Source organism: Egretta garzetta, unplaced genomic scaffold (assembly GCF_000687185.1).
Source record: "Egretta garzetta isolate BGI_Z169 unplaced genomic scaffold, ASM68718v1 scaffold22, whole genome shotgun sequence".
NCBI classification, from domain to species: domain Eukaryota; kingdom Metazoa; phylum Chordata; class Aves; order Pelecaniformes; family Ardeidae; genus Egretta; species Egretta garzetta.
Genome location: NW_009259102.1, coordinates 121177 through 140016, shown reverse-complemented (window position 1 = coordinate 140016; position 18840 = coordinate 121177). Strand labels below are relative to the sequence as shown.

The 18840-nt window shown below is 38.8% G+C and overlaps 1 protein-coding gene across 1 annotated transcript in view; it reads right to left on the bottom strand.

Annotated features, from left to right (window-relative positions):
• Positions 1–18840, bottom strand: part of SUSD1 (sushi domain containing 1) — a gene marked incomplete at its 5' end in the record, with an annotated part of 44210 nt that overhangs the window by 24191 nt on the left and 1179 nt on the right. The window contains 7 exons of the mRNA XM_035890800.1: positions 296–482; positions 2094–2188; positions 11288–11467; positions 13488–13667; positions 16114–16290; positions 17635–17787; positions 18456–18611. Coding sequence (XP_035746693.1) covers positions 296–482; positions 2094–2188; positions 11288–11467; positions 13488–13667; positions 16114–16290; positions 17635–17787; positions 18456–18611 — 1128 coding nt within the window. The remainder of the gene's footprint in view (positions 1–295; positions 483–2093; positions 2189–11287; positions 11468–13487; positions 13668–16113; positions 16291–17634; positions 17788–18455; positions 18612–18840) is intronic.

Here is an 18840-nt window from a genome sequence, read left to right as displayed (position 1 = left end):
CAGCAATCCTGCCTCAGCCAGAAGACAAATCTTGAAGAAGCAAGTCTGCCAAATCTTTCTGAAGGGCGCTTACTGCCACTGCTCTGTTTGCCCATAGATTGAATGACCACAGTGTGCAGAAAGAAAAACATCATGCAGAAAAAAAGAGGACATTGAGGGTAGCTACATGTGTGTAGTCAGCACAAAGAATTAGTCTAGGAGACAGCCTGTTATCCTGTCTGCTAGACTCAAACCAGTGAATTCTGCAGCACAGTAAGTTCTTCTATAAGCACAGAGAATACGAAACACAACCTACCCTTTGTTTGAACTGCTACTGTAACCGAGACGATGTTTGTGGAAGAGGTGGTAGTAATATTCACCACGTAGTTACTGCCAGAGTTGAGATCTAAACACACCTTTGGATTATCTTCACTTGTAGTGATGTTAAATATCACATCTTCTGAGAATGTCTTCTCATCCCATCTTTGGCCCTGTATGTGAAACTATTGAAGAATTAACAAGAACAATGTTGCAATTGGTTGTAGCTCTCCAAAATTCAGAAAGTAATTAAATTAAGCCTGAAAAACCTAGGATTACATCTGTTTTAGAATATCAGCTCAATCAGAAGAATAGGCTGGTGACAACTGTTTTGTTGCAACAAGATGGTTTAATAAATTAGATCTTTAATTTCTTCTGGCTCTTAAAATGATGAGTATTTTTTCAAGTATTTCTACAACAAATGGAAGGAATCTATAACCACCCTACAAACACTTCCAACACAAATAGTAAGGTGTCAGTAAATATTCCTGTTTACAGCACACAGATGGAAGCTACATCTGCTTGCTACTTCTCTTTTTTCTAGTTTTTCCCCTTTGCCCTATGGAAACAGCAGTAAGACTGAATGCCAAACAACAGTAAAAGACAAGCTAAGATCATCCCAGTGCAGTGAAAAAGAAACCTGTCATTTGTATGAGATGACGGGACAGACAAAACTTATCTATTTGGACTCAAGGTAGTCCAGGTTTTGTTCTGAACTTTAGTGCATGCACCCTCTGCCTGCACCATTCTGTTTTGAGTGTTTTAAAGTGTCTTGCAGATAGCTGAATTCAGGCAAAAGCATGTAGCTGAATTCAGGCAAAAGCACATGCAACAGAACACATTACACGAGAGATCCACAGCTTGCCAGTTACCACTGGCTATGTGAAAAGCACTGGCTTTGAGCTGTTAAGAGAACTTGTTTTTTCCATTTCAGCAGCGCTCGATAAAAGCACTCAAACTAGAAATACATTTGTTTATAACACAGGAGGAGAAAGGCAGGTTGTTTTCCAAAATTATCACCCAACTTTGAAACGTATTTTCCACATTAACCTACCAACCCTGGAGATCCTAAATAATCCCCTTTTTCTTTTTCCCCATTTGTACATGCTCAAAACCCCCCACTTTTCTTGGGATGTTGTCATTCTCAAAGCATGGGTATTCTTATCATGTTGGTTTGGCTTTTAATAACACTGACTGAACTATTTGTTTCTGAGAATTTGTATCTTAACAATTTTTTTTTTTGCCATCTGTAAACATAAGAATAGAAGTTATCAAGGTTGCTTTTGATTTCCATGAAAAACAGTTCAAAAATGTTCAGATATAAGATGGTTGAATCTCTTGAGCAAGGCACAGTATTTCAATATACCTTGCATTTCTCAAACAAGTTACATCCAGTATCTGCAAGTAATACGCTTTTTACTTGAAATGTTTGCATCACAGATAGGGAGAAAGCCCAAGTTTTGCAATGTTTTCTATGTCAATGTGACCTTGAGCTCTGCAACGGAATTTCACTAAAACATAAACTGTGCTGAAATGCTTCTTAGAGTTTCAAGCAGATGTTTAGGTGATTTACTGGAATGGGACCCCAACAGCCCAACAGCTTTTGCATTTTTCACCTAACTTCAGGATAGGGATTTGTTTCTTAATTCAGCCACCTTTAGATTTCTAGGCAGTTCTCTGGGAAGAGTGACAGAAATTACCATACCAACAAAACCCAAAGAACAAACCTCCACTGCCGACTCACCAGAATTAACCAGGACAAAGCTAATTCCAATCTCAAATACTGCCCCACTTACTGTGTATGTTTTCTGCATTCCCAGTCTTCCAGTTTTCCTTTGCCACTTCACACACGTTTCATTGAATATGGACAAATTACTGAATAATTCCTCCTCTGTGAGCAAAAACATGAACACAGAATGAAAACAGTTTTTATTTCTCATGCAAATCTTAAGACGTTTGAAGCAATTGTTTATTTCTTCCTTTTTCTCTGGTTTTTTTTTTTCAGGAAAAATAAAACAAAGTAGGCAGAAGTTAGGTAGTAAGTTTTCCCCTAAGTGTGTCAGCTAACTGAAGAAGCATGTTCCGAGCTAATGACTCTGAAGTCCTTACACAGACAGCCAGCATTAAATAAACTACCATGACTAATGAAAACAAAATACTTTGCTAGGCATTTTTATGTGGAACAATTTCAATTCTAGTAACTTTACAAATCTTGAAGAAGGCATTGAAACTACATTACAGTTTCTTGACAGCAATGGAAGAAGCTGTCATCATAGAATCATGATTCTATATGTAACAGCTTTGTTTCTTACACAAGGATCTTCAGTACATACTGTACTACAGACTAGACTAATCCAGGCAAAAGAGCAAACATCTGCTTCAGATGTTCCTGCTAGTCATAATACATTAAACTTGTACCATGTATAGGTATTCCTGTATTCCTGGTCAGTCTTTCATTACACCACCAAAAATTAAGGCCAATAAACAATGCCCCAATGAAGACTTTGTAGACCACTGGATCTCATGGATTAGAAGTCTCATTAAACTGCAAATAAAAAAGTCAAGAAGATTTAAAAGACCTGTCTGTAAGAAAAAGAGGCTACCAATAAGCCAACAAACTTGGGGAAAAATGCTCTTCTGAATACAACAACCTGCATTAAAGCACTATAAGAAAGCTTCTGTGTTAGACTGGAAAAGAGCTTTTTTGTAGTTGAATGAATGTTTTGGTTCATGACTTGTTTGGGTTGCATTTTAAAAGGTGTCAACATTTTTCTTTGTTTTATAATAAAATTAAATAACATAGCCACAGTAAAACACTCTTCAGAACAAACACTAGGTTAAAAGAATGAAGCCCAAAGAACTAAGCATGTAGGGAGTAGCTAGCTATAGTAGCTAGCTAGTAGCTAGCTGTAGCAGCCAGAAATACATCTCTCATCATACCTGCATTTATTTACACACCTCTCAGAGTTGGCTTATGCCTCAAAGAACAAGCACAGCCAGGAAGATCAACTAATTCATTCTTTTTTTAGGCAGTTCTCTCACTGCTGTCATCAGACACAGTGCAGTTGCCTTCACATGACAAGATAATCAAGTATCCTCCCAGAGCTAAGAACAAAACTCCTTCTGGTCACAACTGAGATTGACAGTGAACATATTTGCTCCTCTTCTTTCCTTCACCAGGCTTCAAGTAGTCACTCCTCTGTCCTACTACCGTATTTTCTTATTACATTCACTACATGACCAAGGTCATACAAATCCAAGCTCATACGGATTCTAAGCTGAAAAGCCCTTATTAGCTGCTGAAAAAATGAAGGGGATTTATAGGACAACCTTGGTAGACACTTCAGAAATTTTCACACAATAGTTGGTGTAATGCCCTGCTGTAAAAGCAAGCATAGCTCATAGCACTCTTTCTCCATATGTAAACTTCATTCCCATTCTACAGGGTCACCCCCTTGTAGCACAGGGGCATGAAGCTGTCACTGAAATAAACGAATGCAACAAGTCTCTGAGACTGCTCAGCAAGAAAATCAGGCACTTGATTAATGAGTTTATAAAAAGTAAAAACTAAAGCAAAATAAAGCAGCAAAAACCAAAAAAAAGTATTATTCCAGGTATTCAGGCAAGGAAAGAAATCTTATACAGTGGGCTCCTTGGAAGGAAAAAGGCAGAATTAACAGCATTTCTTTCTGTAGTACATTAATATTTCTAAACTCTTGGAAGGACAAGGCCTCCATGCTATTACCATACAACCATAGAATAGCTGGCAGAGTTTTTCCTCAGAAGTTTCCACTCTAAACAGGTAGGAGTGAAAGAGGATGAAAGGATGTAACACAGACAGAGCGAACACCAGAACAAAGCCCTTGGCTTTCTGAGGAGACTGCTTTTCCTCCTGTACTCTTACTGATCACACGCACTTTGTTTGAATAACCAACTGTACAGTATGTGCTTGGTTTAACATTAATCCCAATAGCATAAACACCATATTCAGTAACGGCACAAAGGTATCTCTGAAAAAACTATTCTCCCACCTAGAAGGAAACTGGTTCCCTCATGGCTTAGTTCTCCCAGGAAATCCAGTGACCTCCAGAGCTTGGGAACTCCCAATGTGAAACGCATTGTATGTACCTGGCCTCAGTGGGACGTCTTAGCAGACAGCAACATTCAGATCTTCAACATACCTGATTTTGATCAACAGCTTTCACTGAGACTCGAAAATGAGATGGGAGAAATGAAGACCCTCAATTTCACCATACTTCAGCACTAGAAACTTCAATTTGTGATTAACCGGGAAGGCCACTGGATGCCACTGCTGCTCCACTGACCTCCAGGCTACGCTCACAATCTCCTTCCCATCGCAAGGGAAAAGGTACTAGAAACGCCATGCAAACGCCTGGAGACAAGAGCAGAAGGGTGGAAAAAGATCATGGGAGGAGTTAAATACTGAAAGGCCAATCTGTGAGAGGGTAGAGAGAGGCAAACAGCACCTGGCTGCTAGCAGCCAGGAAAGAGGTGCTGGTAAATGGAACAGAAATAGGAGAATGCAAAAAGTGAGCAACAACATGATTCAATAGAGCCCATGAGCATTAGAGGGGGAGAAACTATGTTAAGAAAGACAAAGAAATTAATTCTAAGAAGTAAAACAAGGACTGAAGGTCTCAGTCTTCTTTACTCCACTTTTAAAAGCTCTGCTAGGAAGGAGGGCCTCTCTCTATGCTTGAGTGTGTGAGAACATCTTCATAGTAATCACAGCCAGTGCATAAATGCCTATACCAGCATGCCCTTCTGCCTTAACCCTGTGCTGTGCGGACCTACCTTAATCCTTCCTCATCAGACTCTGCGAGTTCAGGCCACAGTACTCAGTGTTATTATTTGCTGATTCAGAAAAAAAATGCAACACACAGACAACTCTGTGTCTAAACAGTCACTAAAACTACACGACTTCTCCCACATATACAATCTACTAGTCCTCAGCTTAAGGAGCACTTGACTACCTAGAGATACATTGACTAGCTAGAGATACATCTTCCCAGTGAAGGATTCTTGAACTTGCATAAAAACCACGGTATTTACCAGAAAGCAGACAGAACCAGCTTCAATGTGACATTTCATCTTCTGCAAGCAGCTAAAAGAGCATCCACGCGTGCAAACTCACTTACAGAGCTCTTCCCACCAATCCCCATACATATGTGCAATTTACGGGAAAGAAAAAATCCAAATATTAGCTTTTTTTTTAATATTTTGCTTGCTCGATTCTGTGAAAACTGTGAATAATGCTGCAGATGCCATCTGCTACTAACATGTACCACACATACGTTCAGACACAAACATGAAATGAGAGCAAGCAACATTTCAAAGAGAACTCTGCTCAGACTGTTTCAACGCACCTGTTCCATAGCAAACAAGTAAACTCCCCTTGCACACTAGCTTTCATAAGTATACATGGAATCTATTTTACAGAGACATATCTTCAGTATTTGTACCTTTTAGGGTAGCATGATAAGTTTTTATGAGTTTTTCACATTTTTAGTAACATATCTGCTTCCAGTTTAACTAGGATTGCAAAATTTCAGCAGGTTTTCACCTTCAGCCCCAAACTTTACACAGAGGAAAGACACAAAGAAACAGCAAACCCGTAGGCAGAGACAGTCACACAGGAAGGAGCAGGCAGATAGCTAATGATTTACTACTTCGTTTGGTCTAAAAATGTTACCAGGAGACAATCAGGAGCAGGGTAATTCATGGATTGAACCAGACTGACAAAAACGTAAGAGATGCAATTGTGAGCATAGTTACAAAGGAAAGATGTATTAATCAAGGGTGTCAGGCTAGATGGGATTAGATGGGCTGGGACAAGAAATGCACATGATCAACTCCCCACTGAAAGAGGCTCCTGAGACTGGTATTTGCCATCACAAACTGGGTAATTATTCATTTGGCTTCAAATCAACAAAACCCCAAAAGCCTAAATAGCCCTGCAAAAAGTTACACTTTTGTTTGCATGTTTTAATTGTAACTGGGTTGCATCACTTTGATCTAAGAAGTAGCACCTCCCATAAAACAGACCCCGCCTGCGTTCTTCCAGGCAACTAGAGAAATTACCAGATTACCAGATGTCTGGATTTAACATATCAATTTAGGCCTTTACAAGAACCCAGGCGAATCAGATCCTTTTAACTGATGCCTTTAATTATCTTAATTGTTTGATGTTCTTATTCCTACAGAACCATGGAGTTTGAATCAATGCCCACAGATGCAAGTGACAACTTTTCTATTAAACTCATAACTGTTGACATGAATTATTTACACATGGATGGGAATAAGAATTAGGAGAGTGACAGTTACCTCATTCATTGTTGTGTGGAAATTACTGATGCTCCCCCACCACAGAAACATTCCAGCTGCCTTTCTATATCATCTCTTATTGTATAAGTGAAGACATAAAAACTGACATCGCAAGAGACTTCCCCAGCTAGAGGGGAAATCAGTCATTGGGAAGAGGGATAAAGCATAGGAGAAGAAGGAAAAGCGAAAGCAAAGGGAAAACAACTCTAGACTAAAAAGAGAACTAACTCCTCTCAGTCGCAAGGAAAATATCTTTGCTATAGGTCTACAGTTAAATGACACCTGAAAGATGACCCTGCTCTGTTTATTCCAGACTGGATTCAGATTTTGATTTTGATTTTTTTTTCCAAGTTTTTTTTTTTGCATTACAAAAATCTTCTTTACCTCTTCTGCAATGTTTTTGGACTGATTAACAAACCCGCTCTCCCTTTCATACTTTCATATCTCTGAAGCATGTATTTAGCAAATATCCTCCATCCTCTTCAGCCGTTAGTATTTTCAGTGCTGGCATACAACACCCATTTTCTGGGAAACAGCTCAAAACCAACTAACACCTTATTCTCTTGATGCTTTGAAGGTACTTCTCACTACCATAATACCCAAGTTCTACATGATTATCTCAACAAAATCTCCACAGGTCAAGAAACGCAGCTAAACTCTATTTGTGGATGGGGAGTCACAACACAGAAAAATGAAGCATTCTGAAACAAAAAATTAACCTTTAGTGAAGGATGGAGAGTTCACATTGCATTCAGTAAGCGGTAACATAAAGAGCATGCACACAAAAGGTTATGACACAGAAGCTCCAAGCTCAGGATCAGACAGGATGTGTGCTGGTGTGAGGAATGATTTTTTCCCTTCTTGAGTTCCAAGTTCACAACACATTGGGACTGGATCATCTTTTCCTCTATACACCATGCACAAGAAGGCTACAATCTGCTGACAGCCCTTACCGCCTAACACTACTTTGGAGGGCTCTCACAACTGAGCAGTAAGATTGCTGTGCTGTCAGACTCACTATTAAAGGAACACAGATGTCAATCTTCCCTTCTGACTATGACAGCTATTTCCCGCTGCCTGAGTTTTGGAATGCTTTACCAACAATCTGCATCACCTTTTCGTGCAGGTTGGATTAATTTCCTTCTCCAGCCTTTTTACATATCCATGGCCTTTTCCTACCCATGAGCAGCTGCTGCTTCTTTTGCAAGGAAAATATTTCACTTAATACATCAAAAACCCTACATTTCTAATAATATAGTGCATAGTGGCACTGAGGCTTATTTAAATATTGAGATATTACTCTTTACTGCGGACTTGCATTTTCTTTTCCTTGGATAAAAATGAGGGAATTGGACGAAGTGTCTTTCTTAAGAGACCACATTGTTGCTACCCACACCAATCCATGCTAAACACACTGAATACTAACAATCTCCCACATGGAATACTAACGATCTCCAAAGAAAACAGACATAGAGAAGTTTTCTAGAGAAGGCGTTTTCTAGGATCGGAATAATGAGCAGCAGCCAACCCAGCCTACGTGCTTACAGCTGGGACTAGAGCCAATTGTTACAGAAAGGATAGATCAGGTGCTGTGAAAAAGCTCTCCCATGACAAGGATATCTCTAGGACTCCTTCCAAAAAATCCGTAACAATTGTCCAATAAACATAAAAAACTGCATCTGACACTGCCCCTTTTGTGCATGAACTGTGAAGAAGATTGGAAAAAGTACCAAAAAAAGTTTTAGAGCTGCACATGGTATTGAGAGCAAGGGAACCCTATAAGCACCCTATTCACCATAATTCATCTTAACTTTCCCTGGATGCCCAAGAAGTAAGTTCTCAAAAGTTAAGCTCTGTGTGTATGTGTAGGTGCATGCATGTGCACACAATCTACACACATTACAAGGGGAAAAGATTTTATTTCAGCACCTATGTTAGCCCTTCCTGACCTTTTACTATCAAACATTTGTATATAAGCTCAATGAAAGACGAAACCAACTCCTTTACACATTGTCATTTCAGGCAACCCCCGTTCCCCTTCCAGCCCTTCTTGAAATTATATGCTTCATGGACTTGGTGATGGCTTACGATATACATTGCACACTGTGCTATTTGCAAGTGCAGATTTAGAAACAAGCATCTCAGACAGCCAAGGCACAAATCACCTTTTTTCTAGCCTTCCTACAGCCATGATAAATAAAAAAAAACCTTATCTGCGTAAACCACTCAAGATTAAAAACGTGAGTGGGAAGGCTTCATTTTGTACTTTTCACTTGAATAAAAAAAGCAACTGTAAGTCTTATGTTACCCTATGTCCCATTATGAGCCTACACCCAGAACAATCTCTCTTAGTGAGATAAATATTACTACCAAAAAAGCTCAGGTTGACAATTTCTCCTCTGAAACTCACAACAGGAAAACCAAGCTTTTTGTTTCAAACTATCTTGTATTCCACCACTGCATGCTATAGTGTTTTATAGCCAAAGCTGTTCCCCGAAACAAACAGAAACATTATTCCCACAAGGGAATCTTGGTTTTAGTCTGAAAAACACTTCCCAGATTTACCATGAAATGCCACCAGAACTCAACACAATGTGTGCCCGGAATAACAGCACACCATTTCTGCAATGAAAAGAAATGAAACTTTGCATTCCTACTCCACAGGGGAAGGAGTTCTTCCAGGAGAAGCTGTACAGGATGTCCAGACTCACACATAGAGCATACCAGACAGCAGGTATTTAGCTGCTGGTATGCATCTACACTTTAGTCTCTTGAGTTTATGTATACAAATCAAGGGTGGGGAAAGGAAGACTGTAATCTAGCTGACTATTGCCAGACTTCACTGCTGATGGATAAATCCAATCAGCATCTCTCACCAAAAGTCATTTAGTTAAGCAATTTTTCAATATTTAAACCAGCTACTATTAAATGTACTTCTATACACACACACATTTACTATATAACCCAACAGACAATGCAAATAAAAGGCATTCCATAGCGATCATTGCCTAAGGAATGAAGAAGTAATTATTTGCCAAAGAGAACACACTCACGGGAAATTCTTAACTTCCCTACTTCTAATGAGGTTTTTCAGGAAGTGGGAGAAGACAAATGGTTTTCTGACTTCTATTATAAGTTATTTTGGAATGGCATATGAATTTCTCTCATTTTATTGAGAATTACTGATTAATTACATACACCCTTAAGATCATATATGTCTGAAAGGCATCATTACCGAAACAGAAATTTCATTTCATTTTAAAGTCATTTGTTACCTCTAATAAGTGTGAAAAATGTAGAAGTTAAGAAGCTGAAGACCTCTGATTTCCTATTCATGATTTTTTTTTTCATGCAGCCTGGACTAGTTAGGCTAATTTTTTAAAAGGTTTTTTCCATTGTACTTGACAATAAGTTGGACTGTTTTGGCCCTCCGATCCAACAGCTAAACCTGGCATCTATATTTTTGCCTCTGGCAAAGCTCTTTCTGAAATTTGTGGTAATCCTGTGAGTGCAGCCTGCAGGTTCAGGCCCTTCAAAGCTTTAAAGTCTTCAAGGCAGAACTCTCGGCATTGCAAAAACTTACACACACTATTAACTTAGCCACTCCATACAATGCTGGCTTCAAAACCAATTCAGAAAGTACAGCTATGCAAATTGCCTAAATGAAATATGAATTACAACTTCCAAAACCAGCAGTTCCATTTTTATTAGGACACTACAAAAAATGAAAGAACTGCTTTTCTGCATGCTCATTTTATTTGATCTCACATGTTTTATACTCGCAGTGAATGCTCAAGACATCAAGTGAGGCAAGAGAGGCATCAAGTGGCAACTCTTTGCGTAAAGGCTTCATCTGTTAAGTGGTAGCAGTCAAACACACACTTCAGCCCTTCTGAAAAACATGTGGATGTTACAAAGCTACAGGAACATTACCATCTGCAAAAGACAGCACTGCAACTTAAGAACAAGAGATGGAAAGTCATAGAGCTATCTTGTCACGCCTCTTTCTAAGGACACAGAAGAACACTAAGCAGCACAACAGCTATCGTTCAAAACATCTGCTACTTTTTTGCTATTATTAAAATGTCAGTACGTCCTGTCTCCAAGCCCACAGTATGACAGCACCTTCATTACAGATCTCCGTTCTCAGGACTCAATCTTTTATCCTTCTGGACATCAATCTTAATCCTTCTGGACTGAAATTCAGACAATTATATCTAGGCTGGAGAGGCAACCATGAACAAATTTTACTTTGGGCATAATGAGAGAACAAAAAAAAAGAAAAAGGAGCTTTGAATTCCATTGCCTCTACTTGCAGTGCACATTGCAGTGCACAGTATTAGGCCCACAACAAAACACTGTTAAATGCCTTCTGGTATGTTCCCCGTCTTTTAAACCTGAAGCTTCTCAGTGCAGCAATGAAACTCCAGTTGCATTAGTCCCTTTCTGTTTGAAAGAAAAAGCAAGACAGCTACAGAAATATCTGTGACATCCACTAGAAATTGTTGCATGGTTAACATTCTATTCCGTGACCTTTCCATCCAAAAGTACCACCATATTCCCTACGTCGTAAATTAGAAAGGAGTTTCTATGAGAAACTAAATAAACAGCACACCGCACACCTACTTCCTACAGTAATATTTACCTTTGCATATGTATGTAATATTCTCCCAAGAATGATTTATTGTGCATTCTGAAAAATTCTTGTCTCCATTAAAATAATATCCTTCTTTACACTGATAGTACACTCTGCTCCACAGAGTGGTAGAGTTGTGCCAGACCATTTCTGTGTGTGGAATCAGCAAAGGTTTGCCACAGTCTATTTCTGAAACAGAAAAAACAGGGTAACAAAAGCTGAAAATGAAAACAGACAAGGCATATCAAAACATTTAAGGATGAGAGATTAATTGTCCCAGCAAGCAACACTTCACTTTTTTTCACTTCCTAGTGATTTCTAGATGTAAGGCCAGCCATTTAGAACACACAATTTTGTGACTGGAGACTTTCTAGTAGGGTGGGGCATTCATTCAAGATGAACCATAAAACAGAAGAGTGTCCTGTTTAGAAATTGAGAACAAGGATTTCTAAGCAAATTTTTACAAGTGGATCTATCTTCTCAGAACCCTCTCTTATCCCCCACATGCTATTTATTCCTTTATTTTACCTATCAGTAGTAACAGTAGATCTGAAAAACAACACATGGTCCAAGGAGTGACATGGAAGAATACCGTCAAAAAGGTTGCATTCCTTTGCAGGAGGACTTAATTAAAGCTTTGAAAAAAGAAGCTGCTACAGATAAGCAGAAAGAGCACTTCCAAGGGGAAATTTAATGGATTATTCAGCCTGCTTTAGAGATAGTTAGAGAGCTGGGGTAATTCACTTATAAATTAATTCATTTGCTCAGTTGTTTTCAGGGGCTGGATGATAAAATTTGGGAACAAAAAAGAATAAAGAGCGAACATCAAATCAATGGAAGAATATTATTTAGGGTTAGAATTCCCCTTCAAATCCACAATGAACTTTACATCCCAATAAAACATTCTGCATCACTTAATTTATAAAAGTAAACAATGTAAGAATTAAAATCTTACCTTCACTTCAGCTTATATGCAGAAAACTGTTTAATAAATAGACTTAAGCAATTCTGAAATTGTACTCAAAAAAAGGAAAACAAACAAGGATAAAACAAAGTGTATAGAATCATGATATGTACAACTTTTAAAGGAAAAGTTGAAACACATATATTGCAATGGGTAATACATCCACCAGATAGGCAATGGGCAATACAACCACCTTCCTTGTCATATGCCAATAAGTATGAATGTATCTATCTATCATGAAACATCAGAACAAGCTTTAGAACAACTAATGCACATGCAAATATGCTTAACTTATAGAAGGACAGTATGTGACAAGATACAAAAATTACTGCTGCTGAACTCCAGCTATCTGTCCATGGCCACCCTGTGATCAGATTGAAAAGCAGAAATGCTGAAGAACATTCCTGTGTAACATAGTAAACATTCTATTCAGACTGGTGACCCAGATGAATAATATTAAAGAAGATTCTAAAAGCAGAGTCGCTGTAACATAGACATGGCACATTCAAAAAAATGACTACATTTGATTACATTAAACAGAAGACTCAACCCTGCTGGATTAAGCTGAAAAGATACTAATCATCCAGTGAATGGAAAAGTGAAGTAGTGTCAATGTAAAAACTAAAGACTGTAATTATCCTGAGGTCACGTTAAGTAATAATATGAGCTCCGAGTAACAATACACTAGAAAATTTGTTGGGCAAAATACTTTTTCAATGTACCTTTGTGTTTTTTCTTCTTGGCGAACTTGTTAGGCTATGTTCTTCCAAATCATAGTAACAAAAGGTATTTACAACTCATGCCAAATAACAACAGCATGCTTGAGCAATCGTAGCTTGCAACTGGAAGCTGTCTGAAACAGGGAAATTTTAAGGGAACACTAACTGCTAATAGCAGTTCAATTTCTGAGTAGTGGCTTCAACCACAGAGTAGATACTGAGCCAGAAAAACGGCAGCAATTTAGGCTCAATTTTCACCTCACGGAAATCCCAATGCTAAACATGCATTGGGATTTTGTCCTTAGAATGTTAACTTTTAACAGTTAATTGCAACTTCATTCACAACACAGATTAAAAAAAAAACCTGTTCAATATATGGCTTTTATTTTGTGACTGAATTTCATTATGTCAGAAGACTGTATAAACTGAACGTACGAAGAGGATGTCTCTATTTGATGAGTGCTATCTATTATGGTGGCTGAAACAGTATCTATGCTAAATAAATCTGAATGCAGGTTTGATTTACCTTTGCACACCAAATCAGTACCATCCCACTGTCCTTTGGCATTACAGACTGCAGTCTGATTGCCGCTTGCAATGAAGTAACCATGAACACAACTGTAAGTAACTTCACTTCCATATGTGGTCCCATTTATAGATGCTGGATATGCATTTAAAACAGAAGGTGGAACCCCACAATCCACACCTAGGGAGAGGAAGAAAGAGGAAGATAAACTTCAGCAGAAGTAATGACAGCTGCACTCCCACGAGTATTTCCTTCATCATTACCAACTAACCCCTTTCTCCTGTGGTAAACCAACACTCCCTCACATCCATTGCAACATCCCCACCGTGACTGAGAGTGCTGTAGCTACTCCAGAGCTGCTTCCAAATAAAATTACTTCTGCTTTTCTCTCAATATAGTATGCTATAAATCTGTGACCCCTTCCTTAGCCTAGCTGCTAGTATACAGAAAACGTCCTGGTTTTTTTTTTAGTCTTTAAGATTGTCCTGCTTTTACAAACCAAATTACAGGTGGCAGGCTGGCTCTAAACCATTTGCAGTGAGCAACAGTCAGATGGACACTGCCTTTAGGAAGGAAAATTTGAAAAAGTGCACCACGACCAGAAAGATGCAAAACCATAGAAAAGGTTACAACATACAATACAAGAGCTTCCTGTTAAAGCAAGAGTCTACATGGTGTTCAAAACATAGTCATAGTTGCTCTATTCACAAACATGCCAAGTTGTCATTTACAAATGCATAGAAGAAAGAAGTCAAGTAGCATAAAAAACAATTTGTTTGATGTGATGTCCATTTCCTAAGGTAAGCAATCATCTAAAAGGCTTTCATGTTAGCATGACACAACACTCGCACTCAAAGAGTTCAACTACACCTCTTCACGTACATCACACCTTCCCATTACACTATCTGACTTTTCATCTCAAAGCCGTTATTTTATTAATATTCAAGGGAAGCTCTATTCTTCAAAGGCACATTACATCATACACCTACATTTCAATTTAAAAAAAGGGGATCTGCTCCATTTACAGTACCCTGATGTTAGGTCACACATCTCACCAAGTTTAACCTACCTTCAATGGCCAGTTTCATCACGACTATACAAAATAAACTCCTAAATTACACAGGAGGGAAGACAAAAGACAAACTTACTGACTCTCCTGAAAAAGATGACACTACACCTGGCCAGGAGGAATTCTTAAATTAGCAATAAAGACTTACCATGGAAACTCTTAGAGTTTAAAGAATTATTTAAAGGTGTCTTTACTAATACTAAAAAAAAAAAAAAAAAAAGATCAGACTTGATGGTTTACAAAAACAGAAGTCCTGAACAAAATCCAGGAAAAGAACTTGCAATACAAAGGGAAAATAAGTTTGTCATTTCAGACTCATGGACTGTTTTCTTGGTGTCTGATGTATTTTGTTTCAATTAACCATGAGAGAGTGCTCAGAAACTTCCACTTGACCTACTCTTTGATTGTAGAAATAGAAAAATTGCATGAAAAAGCAATCACTGAAAAATATTAATACAAAACAAATGTACCAACAACTCACAAGGACTGCATTCCACAAGCTTTGTTTAGGAACCTCTTGAGACCATGGGCACTTCCTTTTTGTTTTCAAACTCCTTGTCCTTTATTTATTTGGGGGGGAAATGTTATTTCAGTTGTTTAATACTAAGTTATTGGCATGAAAAATAGAATTGTTTTATCTTTTCTTACAAATTTTCTAGTGATACTTAATATTTCACTTTTCCCAATGACACTGACTTAGCATCCTTACTGTAATTTATTCACTTCCCATAGACACACATATAAACATTACATTTCTATCCACTCCCAAAGAAAAGAAAAAAAAAAAAAGAAAATGGGAAAGAATTAGAAACCAAGAGGGCTTTTGTATTTTGAGAGAAGGAACTCTCCTCACTGAGTGGTAAGTTTCAGGGTGAAAGTTCTCCCCTGCAGAATTGTTATACACAGTGTAGCTTCTGTTAGCTAGCTCTTTGGGTGTCATTTAACTAACATATAGACTTTCTAACTACTCACAGGAACACAAAATCCTACACTTGTAGGCAGTAATATTACAGCAGAATGGACGATTAGAATATCCAAACATGTGGAAGTTTTGAAGATGCTCACGGGAAACTTTACACTTCAGAGAAGTGAAAGTGTTTACTCATGCACAAATGCTCTTAAAATCATGAAGGCTATCCAGAGATGAGGGACAGTATGATGCCTCTCTTCTGCATCTACATCCAACCTTAGGGAAAAAAGCTTCACAAGCTGTCAGAAAAATTGTTCTTTTCATGAGTGGTCACTGATACCTTCCAACTCAGTGGCCTTTCCCATGAAATGCTACAGAAATCTAATTGCTGTCTAGGCCCCAGTTCACAGGCGCAAGGACACATTGCAGCGTCTGTAAAAATGCAAGGAAAAGCATCGAAAAATGTCATAACACTAACAAGAAGTGGTGGCACAATTTTATAACCTGCCCTTTTCATCTTTTTTCGGAAATAGCCAGATCTTGAAAAATTATCTTTTGGATTGAGGAAACAGTCTTTTGCAAACACACTTCCCCATGCATAAACCCCCTTAATGAAGAATTTAAGAAGGATTTAATACTCTTTTCACCTTTACAGCTTAAAGTGGCAGGTTCCCAAGTTTCATTTGCAGTGCAATATGAGACCTTTCCCTCGTTGCTGTAAAACCCTTCTTTACATTCATAACGAACCGCACTTCCTGGTAGCAAGCTGTAGTTCCCCACAATGTAGCCATGCTTCATTTCAGGAGGGGAACCACATCCAATTTCTGCAAAGAGACTGGGTTAAAAGATCTCACAGTACAAAAATCACAACACACGACCACTTTAAGATGAGCTGAACTGGATGGTCACATCACAAAAGACATCCAAGCTGATTAAGCTGAGGGATTGCCAAAGGGGTAGAAGGTTATAGAGTTCATAGCATCACTTTGGTTGGAAAAGACCTTTGAGATCATCGAGTTGAAGAGCTGTACTGTACTGGCCACAGTTGGAGGAACACAGGGATACAGGTATTGAGCTGTATGTTCACTAACATGCAGCTGGAGCCATTCACAACACTAAAGGGGAGATACTGCAATATGATGGTGCTCTGCGTGTGCCAGTCTCATTACAGCAATAGCTGAATGATGCTTCGACAGCAGAGGAAAATTTCAGGCCTCAATGCACCGCTTTACTTCCCTGTGTATAGGAAAGGTGAAGCACTGCAGACTGGCTGAAAGGAAACAGTTTGCCCCTCAATTCCTCCATCTCACTGAACCAGCCTGTGTACAAAAGCTACATTCCTCTCACCACAGCTGCTTCACAGGGCTCCCTTGTCTGACTCTGTAAGTGACACAGTCACAGAGGGGGAAGTCAGTCAGATAAGCAGGGTTATCAGCAGTTCTGGTAAAACGAGGTGGATCACTCCAGTTGGAAACACTGGACGAACTACAGGCAGTGAGCTTTACTGACGGTTCTTGCAATAATTCAGAAATGACAGCTGGATATAATTGAGGCAGTTCCCTCTACCCGGGATGCCTGAGTTCATTACATACTCTGACAGCTACAGCTTACACTGCTAGCACTTTGCATCTGTGAAAACCTACACTAGAGAGGAAAGGAGGAATGGTGTCAATTTTTTTTTTTAAGGCAAGATAAACAAAACAGTTTATTTATGCAGGCGGCACAGTATGTGATAAATAGCTAAACTATTATTTTATTATTCCTCTCCCCTAGGCTTGTTTCATTCATCCAACCTCTCTTCCCAGCTGTTTACCCTCACTTCCCCTCCCCTTCATGCAGTCTGATTCTATAAGCAGGTGGATTATACCACACTTCCTTCCTGTTCAGAAACTAACTAATCACCTTCATGGCATTATTAAGCTTCTCTGACCCTGCGCACCTGAACCACTGCTGAGAGCCTGTAGAAATCACACCCGGTGTCAACTCTACCATCCAGACATCATTGGAACAAACTGAACGTAAGAAGAAAAAAAAGTCATGCAGCAGGCAAAGTCCAGAGAGAGGGCCTCTGCCCTGTAGGCTTAAAAGCACACGTCAGGGCAGGTACTACCATATCACATAAGATCTGATTTTATCTGCTAGCAAAAACAGCATCCAAAGACTCTCACCTTTGCATGAAATAACATTCCCATCTGGATGAAAAGAATGCTCTCCATTTTCTAATTTATAACCATCATTGCAGTAACACTTGTAGCTTCCTTCAGTATTCACACATCTTGCATTGCGACCACATAGCCCAGACTCCTCACATTCATCTATATCTAAAAATTCAGAGAAAAAGATATGCACTTGGTAATAGATTGGGGGTTGTTCAATGAATTAATGTAGGACCCAAGCTTAAAACCAACAGAGTATTCCATGAAGGGTTCTATGTAGCTTCTGAAGCTTCTGATGGCTCATCTAGGAAACAAAGGAGCTTATCATTGCATCAAGCATCCAGAAGGAGGAGACTCTCAATTTTGTAGCTAGCTACTTTTTAAAGTGTTTCTGTTTTACCTGACAAATAGCTTCCAACGTTACCCCCTGCTACAACAACCCCAGAAAAATCCCACCTCTGCAAGTATCTTAATCAGTTACAACAGTTCATTACCATATCAAGAAACTGGTTAATACTCTACACTAAAGTAACACAAACACGACATTGCGGGGGAAAGTATCATCTTATTTTCTTTAATCTAGGTTCTTCTTCTGGAAAGATTATTGCTTGAATGTGACTGTGAAGCAATGATTTGCAACACAGCAAAGAATGCAAAATGGAACTAATTCATAGCTGTTAGAACCCATATGTCAAAGAAGTGTTTGCACCCCAGCAGAGAGTTCTCTGATACAGTTTTAGAAAGTAAGTTCTAAAGTGACGGGAAAAAAAGATTTGTGCAGTACAAAATTAAGTTCTGGATTCGTGGTGGTCAAGATTCTTTGTGATGTCTACCTGTACAGTTCGTGCCATCATTGGGAATAAATGTCTTGTTGTTGTTGGAGGCTCGGTATCCATCGAGGCAAACACAGTAAAAACTTCCGTGTGTATTATGACACACTGTATGATTTCCACAGATCTTGCTGGCTCCAATCTGGCATTCATCTTTATCTGTCGGCACATTTAAAACACACCAGAGAGAAATTAAGAAAAGTAGAATATCCTTCCCTCCTCACTCATTCTTGTGTAATCAGACTTCCCCTTTCTGTTTTTCCTTCTGAGTATACTGGGATGTAAACACTGCTAGGAAGCTGGAGTATTTAGAACCAACAGGGGCTGTCATCCCCGGATGAAACTGTGAGTAAAGTTTCATGACACAGGTTGAGTTGATCTAAGAGCG